The sequence below is a fragment of the Triticum urartu genome, chromosome 5 (assembly GCF_003073215.2).
Source record: "Triticum urartu cultivar G1812 chromosome 5, Tu2.1, whole genome shotgun sequence".
Lineage (NCBI taxonomy): Eukaryota > Viridiplantae > Streptophyta > Magnoliopsida > Poales > Poaceae > Triticum > Triticum urartu.
The window spans coordinates 606,411,537-606,419,580 of record NC_053026.1 but is presented as its reverse complement, the minus strand read 5'-3'; the positions used below and the strand labels follow the sequence as shown (position 1 = coordinate 606,419,580).

At 48.2% G+C, this 8,044-nt stretch overlaps 2 protein-coding genes across 2 annotated transcripts; both read right to left on the bottom strand.

The window, feature by feature from the left end:
• Positions 1-369: 369 nt before the first annotated feature.
• Positions 370-1,192, bottom strand: LOC125506272 (zinc finger protein ZAT7-like). Its single transcript, XM_048671125.1, has one exon. The coding sequence runs from the start codon at positions 1,074-1,076 to the stop codon at positions 663-665; it is 414 nt and encodes a 137-aa protein (XP_048527082.1). The 5' UTR covers positions 1,077-1,192; the 3' UTR covers positions 370-662.
• Positions 1,193-4,570: 3,378 nt separating this feature from the next.
• LOC125506271 (zinc finger protein ZAT18-like) lies at positions 4,571-5,338 on the bottom strand. The gene has a single exon (XM_048671124.1). The coding sequence runs from the start codon at positions 5,260-5,262 to the stop codon at positions 4,765-4,767; it is 498 nt and encodes a 165-aa protein (XP_048527081.1). The 5' UTR covers positions 5,263-5,338; the 3' UTR covers positions 4,571-4,764.
• Between the last annotated feature and the right edge of the window lie 2,706 nt (positions 5,339-8,044).

The window sequence follows — 8,044 nt, the reverse complement described above, 5'->3', positions numbered from 1 at the left end:
TTCACGTATATAGGACAATATACATCAAATAAATGAGGAAATGTGCGTAAAACTAGGATTTTTAGGTGACTCTGTACACCTATTCTTGGGTTGTTGGCTCCACCACTGGCACGGATTTTCCTTTGGGTACAGCCACTTGAAGATGGTAGCAAAGCAGCTTCGGTGCTTGTAGTCATCGATAGGTGGTGTACAGGTCTGGGTGTAATATTTATTATTTTTGATGTTTGTTGTATTGCCATGATTGAAGATGAATAGATCGATAGTTTTTTTGCAAAAAAAATGGTAGCAAGGGAGTTGACCAAGGACAGAGTCAAAGAGCCTCTTTTAAAAAAAGACATGGAATTGATCCGCGGGGGGAGTTTTATCTGGATTGATCAACTCAACTCGTAGGCGGCTCAGTTAGAACAGAATAATAAACAAATCAATGCAACCTATATGTAGTCTCAGTAATCAACGAACGAACAAAGTCCTAAATATGTACATAATCATAAAAACGAGAGAATGAACCAACGGTCAACACGTACTAGTCTGCAGCAAATGTACAAATCCAATCGCGCACACAGGTGACCAGCAAATCTGCACTGAATGCCTACCTATATAGAACCAACTAGAGAGAAGCCAACTCTCAAAAAAAAACTAGAGAGAAGCCAATTGAACGCCAGCTAGAGGAAGAGCTGGAGCAGAACGGGCGGCGCCTGCGCCGTGGTGGCGGCCTCCTGCTCGCGGTGGCGGCGCATGTGGCCGCCAAGCGCCTGCCCCATCTCGAACTCGATCCCGCAGACGTGGCACCGGTGCGCCTGCTTCTGGTCCACCGTCTTCTTGGTCCCCGGCTGATCGGACCCTGCAGCGAGGCCGAGCGCGAGGCAGTGGCGGCCACGGAGGTGGCTGGTCCGGTGTCCTCCCAGAGCCTGGAACGACGGGAAGGAGCGGCTGCACGTCTTGCACACGAACTCACCGTCCGCGCCGCCGCGGTGCATCTTCTTGCTGCTGTCGGCGACGACTCCCAGGGACAGAGAGAGGGAGAGGGGCGAGGGCGCATCGGCCTGATCTCTGTACTGCTTCATTGATGAAACCATCTGCGGCTAGTCGGATATGGGCTCGATCAACAAAAGTATTTCCCAAACAATGGAGGAGATGAGAGTTGGAATGGATTCAGTGACTCGGAAGAGCTCGGACTTTGCTGTGGATGTGGCTCGGTTCATTTCATGCGTGGTGGTTAAGCTTTATAGTGGAGTGGCGGGGACTGGCACCCGGCCCTGGTTCGTCACGTGTACACCACGTTTGGCTTGACGACTTGGTGCCCGTCGCCATCGATCGGCGGCGACCCGTCTTGCTCCATACTCCTAGTTACGAGTAGAACCTTGCGTTCTGCTCGCGTCAGTTCAGAGTAATTGCTCAGCCTGCTTTGCTTCCTTGGTATCCTAGGAGGTAGTACGCGGTTACGAGCGTGTAGACGGAAGGGCCCACGAAATGGGACGGAGGCTAAATTAGCTAGCTCGCCGTGTGAGCTTATGGGATCCGGACAGCCCTGAAAAGTCCTTGGTCGTTGCCGTTGGACCCAATGCAAAACATCAGTGTTCGTTGGGTATTTGGTGCTGCACCGGTGAACATTCTTTTGACTGGAACCGATTTGACGGGCCAGTCGACGATGAGTCCTGCGCCACAAGAACAAGAAACCGCGGACGACTCCGCAATTCTTTTTCTTTGCCGGGACGATTCCACATTTCCAATTTTGCCTCTTGCTCCTGTTTTGTTCTCTTCTCCTGTCTAGTGTGAAAATGGCTTCCCGCCTTCACCAAAATTGCTGCACCACGGCTATGGGAATTTTCTCCGTGCATGGAGTTACATGTGCCACGCGCTCGCTCGCTCGATCGTCAGTGTCCATATGTAGCATGCACATGCAGAGCCCCCTTGGGCGATCGGTCAACATACCCCGATCCCATCGTCTGGTTGAGTGCAAGAGCACCGCGCGAGCACGAATTAATAAGTCAACAAATCTAGCGAGCTTTAGCTTGCGGTTGACAAGCACGCGCGCGTCGGTGCACCGGCCGGAGCTGCTTGCGATTTGGTGGTCGGCCGACGAGCAGCCGCGCGAGCTAGCTTAACTTGCTTGCTCCAGAGGCAAACAGGTGTCGTGTGCAAGGGTGCATATGCAGGTACAGTTGTAACCAATTGACCCGAACCCGTGGTGTGCTTCTACGTTCTACCGATTTTTGTCACGTCCCGCATGACTTTTCCGTGCGAACCAGTTGTCGCAGCGGCGCCCCAGCTATGTGGTAGTACTAGATCGTGTAGGGTGCACCGTCGGCTAGTATAAAATTGGGTCATCTATTTTGAAATGAAGAGAGTAGTTGATAACGCCAAATCGGACTGGTATAGCGCACGTTTCTCTCAACAGCGCTGGATCGTGCCGTCGCGAAACCGCATGACAGTGCTGGCCGGTTGCGTCCTGCTGTTTTCCAGATGGATCGAGACCGGCTGTCGTGGTATCCGACGGCTAGAGTATATGCAAAGCTTTTCTCCAAAACGTCGGGGAATGCGAATCCAGTGATGAGTGGTGAGTATGCAAAGCTGTTTATCAGTGATGGAGCCACGTCAAACTAGGATGAAGAGGTGATTCATTATTTTTTTCTTTGATGGCTGTTGTAGTGGTGCCGGAGGCAGGTGACTGGAGTTGATATTAAGTTCAGCGATGTTCTGCTATCTTTTCAGTTCTGTCATATCGATATTTACGCGACTTGTATTTTATTTTTCATGATATGAATGAGACATGTATTATCATGAAAAAACATTCTACAAACATTTTTTTACTGTTTCAAAATGGAAGTCCTTTGTTAAATCTCAACAGTCTTTGCCAAGTGCCAGCATGGTACACCTGTAAAAAAAATGCTTCACCTACATTTTTTTAACATCAGTACAAACGCCAGTGTTCATATACACGCGCATACACTCATCTTATGAACGCACACACATCCTATCTCTATGAGCAACTCCGACATACTGAGCCGGCATATTATTTTAAAATTTACAAAGTCACTGTAGGCACCTCGTCATCGACGGGAACGTCTCCTCTCACTGAATGCGCATCGCCGGAAATTCTGAAATAAATTCAGAATAAATGCGAGTATCAGGATTTAAACTCTGGTGGGCTGAGATATCACAGTTCTTCTAACCATCCAATCACAGATTGGTTCACTCCACCTACGGTTGATTAACTGAATATCTATGTGACGGGTAAGAAAGGAGCTGACATGTCCTGATTTTTGTTGGTACACAGACAGACCAGTGACACCTCATCGTTGACCGGCCACCGTCACTGTTAGAAATGAGCATTTAAGTGATGATGCTCTCGGCACCGGCTAGGTAAATTTCATTGACGGGCCATTTTTAGGTTGGTCTCTGATAACTGCTTCGCGCTAGTTCCTGAATCTGGAATTGGTGGATTCATAACACAGATCAGTTTTCATGGTGATGTCGTCTGTAATATATATTAAACACTGCCAGTCCATAGTTAATGCCTTTTTTTACAGTGATAAGTTTAACGCGCCTATTTATATACAATCATTTTTTCTACTTCCCTTCATACCCCCCCCCCCCCCCCCCCCCCAACCCTATGGTTACTCCCGTCGAGCCTGACGATTCATGTCAACCGTCCCATGCCGTCTCCGGCCTCTCATCTACCTTTCACCAGATCATCCTAGCTACTGCCATCCACTCCCTCCTCTCCACCCGATGAGTCGGCGTCGGATCGTCTTCACGCCTTCTCTGCATCCTCGAATCGATGGCACCCTCCCTCCCCGCGTGGTGTCATCGGCGACGCTAGGGCCGGACACCCGTCGCATCCCCACGTACCCATGACGGCCGTGGTGGTGGTGGTCTTGTACTGTTGTGTCGATGATGCCAGTGTGTGTGGTTGTAGTTCCAGCATCCGAGTCTCAATCCAATTAGGGAATGGCTATATGTCATTCGCTTGTATTTTTTTAAGAAATTGGGTCAGTCGATTTTTCCAGCTGTCAGATATGAAATCAACTACTGGATCTCTTTCTTTTTCCTCCCGCTGGCCATTTTTCTTCTTCCTTCGAACCGCCCCACCGCCGCCGGCCTAGCCGCCTCCTTCCGCCGCCCGCGGCCGGCGGCGTTCCCGTGCAGCCTTGCCGTATTGCCCTCCCCCAACTGCGGCCCACCGCTGTGCTACCCTAGCCCCTGACCATCCCTCTTGCCTCGTTGATGATCCGTTTTTTCTCTGGCGAACTTGCACCACCGTCTTGTCCCCCCCCCCCCTCCACTGACGATAGATGATGGGGTAGCCTGCCACCTATTGCCGTGCTCCCGTGCAGCCTCGCCGTCTCCAGCGCTTTCTTTTTCCTTCTCAAAATCGACCGGCCCAAATCCAAAAATCAGTTGACTGACCTTTAGCTATTGTGATCCAATTAATACTCCGGACATCTGTGTACTGTCAATGTTGAGACAATCTGAAGTTACAAACCGAGGCTTGAAATTATGATAAACAATGGAGCTGAACAACAGCATATTCATAGAACAACAATCCGAGTGCAAGAATCTGTCAATTGCATTTCGAACAAATGAATTTGCCTTGATTATGTACACAATAATACAAGCACATCTGTGCATGTAAATCTCCAGTCAATCGGTTAACAAAGGGACCGATCCAAAGCAGATTTATCCAGCAAGAACAGAAACGCTAATCACCAAAAATACACTCTGTACAAGGTCGAACAATGAACCTATCTGATTCTAAAGACCCTAGACGAACAGCTCGAGCAAGACCGGCGGCCGGTGGGCGGCGGCCTGGTGCCCAGTCTCCTGCTCCGACAGAGCGACCCACCGGTCGATGGCGCCGCTGAGCGCCATCTCCTCGCGGTGCCGGCGCATGTGGCCTCCGAGCGCCTGGCCGGTCTCGAAGCCCAGCCCGCAGATGTGGCAATCGTGCTGCTGCTTGTCCTCCTGCCTTTGCCGCTCCTTGATGGCCCTGGCGACCCCGACGCCGAGCTCCAGCCCGTGGCGCCCCCGGAGGTGGCTGGTCCGGTGGCCGCCGAGCGCCTGGAACGTCGTAAAGGCGCGGCCGCACGTCTTGCACACGAACTCCCCTTCCCCCGACGTGGCCACCACTCTTCCCCGCCGCGCCCTCTTCCTGGCCGGCGCACCGGCCGAGTCGGCCGACGACGTCGAGGAGTCCGTCCTCAGCGACAGCGCCAGCGACAGTACCTCCTCCTCCCTCGCGTGCTTCATTCCCGCCCCCATGGATGGATTTGCTGCTCGTATAAATGATCTGCTGGAGCCGCCTGTGGATTTGGATTGATGCTCGGTTGTGTTGTTGGTCTGTGGGAAGGAGGCGGCCGCAGTTATATATATAGGCTGTGTGGGCAGTAGGTGGTGGAGTGCGTGTTGCTGCGGGCGGAGCTTACGTTTGTGCTTGTGTGGACCAATCCCTCGATGCCACCGCGACATTCACGACGTGACGCATGGGATCGAGTTCGATGGGGATATTTGTGGTCGTACGTAGCGCGGTCGACCGGCGGCGAACGTGTGGTGCGGAGTGGCGTCACCTGTCACGCCACAAGGCGCGTGGCGGCGCACCTCTGCTTGGCTCGGACTTGGACGGCGCGTGAGAGTGACAACGGAAGGGTCTGGAACGTTCTAGAATCTGAGAGGATCTTTGGATCGTACAGGATCATTCAGATTTGTCTACGCCACACGTACATACAACCAGTACTTTTTTAAGATCACACCACGTACTACTGCAACACTGGTGTTCGTATACAAGTTTGGTACATTTTGAATTCGCAGAAACGAAAAAGAGTTTGGTACGTTTAGTTCTTCTAAGACTACCCATAGTGGAAGTAGCATAGGTGGTAACATCATACTTATTTAGACAAAATAGATAATGTGGCATGTAATTAATGAAAAAAAGACATGTAGTAACATATCTAGTTACTGTAACATCACACATATCAAGAAAAGATGAGTCTATAACCTAATAAATAAAGTGATGCATGACACACACATATGTTACTAGTAACATATGCATATTACTACTCTAAGTTACTCCCCACTGTGACTAGTCTAAAGAAAATTTTAATACTCTCTCCGATTGTCAATTAATCGTCGCAACCACTATACACAATGTCAAATGACGCAGCCTCTATACACCGACAATTAATTTGACTTGGAGGGGGTATCTTTTTTACAGAGAAACAAGGTTAGGTGGTATGTCCGACGTTCTCTTCTGACGGAAGTTATCCGCCTGGCACTGACTGAGACACTGACACTCCATTAGGCATAATATTTGGTAAAGCGAATGAGAACTTGATAAAATTGTGATTGATTTTTATTGACAATCTTCTTAACTACGAATGTAATCAGATTCGATAATTAATGCATTAAACACGAATAAAATAGTCCGGGTTCTAGAGTTCTTTGGTGGCACCTTTTCACAAAAATAAAAGTTGGAGGGTGGCACGAGCATGAGCGTGCGGACTGGAGGGGTCCGTAACATTCTAGCGTCCATTAAAAGATCTTTGATCGTGCAGGGTCTTTCAGACTTATGTAGTGTGTACGCTACCAGTATGTGCTCGACCAGGAAAGAAAAGGTTAGGTAATTTGCCATGACATATGGAGCGATGCTGGCTCTGGCTTGTTCAGATCGATCTTTTTTCTCTTATGCGGGGTTACGATCTAGCTATTGTGAACCGCGACGCCGCAATCAAACTTCCTCAGCTGTGATATTTCCATAATAGTATTTGTTAAAGTGAATGAGAATGTCACTAAACTTTCATTGATGACCCTCCTTATCTTCTATATCTAAATAGCTAGCCTTCACTAACTATTTCTCTCAACATGCAAGTATGCCACATCATCCCACAACATGCATGAGAAAAGGTCCACCCTCACTACCATAGTATCTCAACATGCAAGCATGCCACTTCATCATGACATGCACGGAAAAAAAACTCATCTCAATATGCAAACATACATGAGAATTTTCATTCTATTATGGTATATATATTTAAAATATATTTAACAACTATATAGTAATCAAACATAATAAGTTATATCATTTTTAGTTTTAGCCTTTTATATTATTACTTCAAATATTCATGTTTCATACAATGAATCATATTGAAATATGTTGTAAAATGTTCCCGCAACAACGTGCGGGGTATCATCTAGTTTATGGAGGAGGACGTGTACGTCGTTCTTTTGTGAGATACATTGTTTCTACTGTCCCCCTCTCGAACAAATGCTGGGACACACAAGTTCGGCAGCACGTTTAGCTCCTTTTTTTTGCATGTGTCCCCCCTCTCCCGAGCACACCTTGATAGACAACCTTATTTGTCTTGTTACCCCGACTTGCCTCCTGACACACCTCTTACCCCAACCTACCTCCTACTAAACCCAAACAACAGAACTGTTGCTCCATTGCATCATCACATCACATCATTCACACTTCCTATTTTTCAAGGAGTCACAAAAAGGTCTGCCCGTACCAACTCATAACAAACTTAGTGCTTCGTATGACCTTTCCATGTTCCACATACGTAATCAATAAGTTATCCACAATCAAAACCTAGCTTCCAATCACATACACCAACTTTCGCCCAAAGAGAAATTGCTGCCTACTCTTTGCTCGGTCCTCTTCTCTTTGTTGGAACACTAGTATATTTTCCGCGGATGATTCAATGTATTGTTGATTATCATTACCACAAGCACAACAAGCATTAGTTACATTGAGAGGCCTAGCAACTCTACACTCCCGGTGATTCCACATGACATGATTCCTTTCTTATCAACCCCGGATCCCCTTCCCCCATTTCCCGCATTACTTGGGATCAAGGACCCTAGAAGAGTTATAACTTGTGTACGTACACACAATTATTGCTTCCATAGATACGGCATTTCTATAAATACATGTATACTTGTAAAAACCAGACAAAAAACAACTCGAGCAAAACGTGTAGCTCCTGAGCCGCACCGGTTGACGGTCTACGTGGATTTTAACGTCCCTGCATGAACAAGTATATAT

What these genes read in the sequence shown, in the direction of transcription:
- LOC125506272 (XM_048671125.1), bottom strand. Translation starts at nt 1,076, where the DNA reads ATGGTTTCATCAATGAAGCAGTACAGAGATCAGGCCGATGCGCCCTCG.
- LOC125506271 (XM_048671124.1), bottom strand. Translation starts at nt 5,262, where the DNA reads ATGGGGGCGGGAATGAAGCACGCGAGGGAGGAGGAGGTACTGTCGCTG.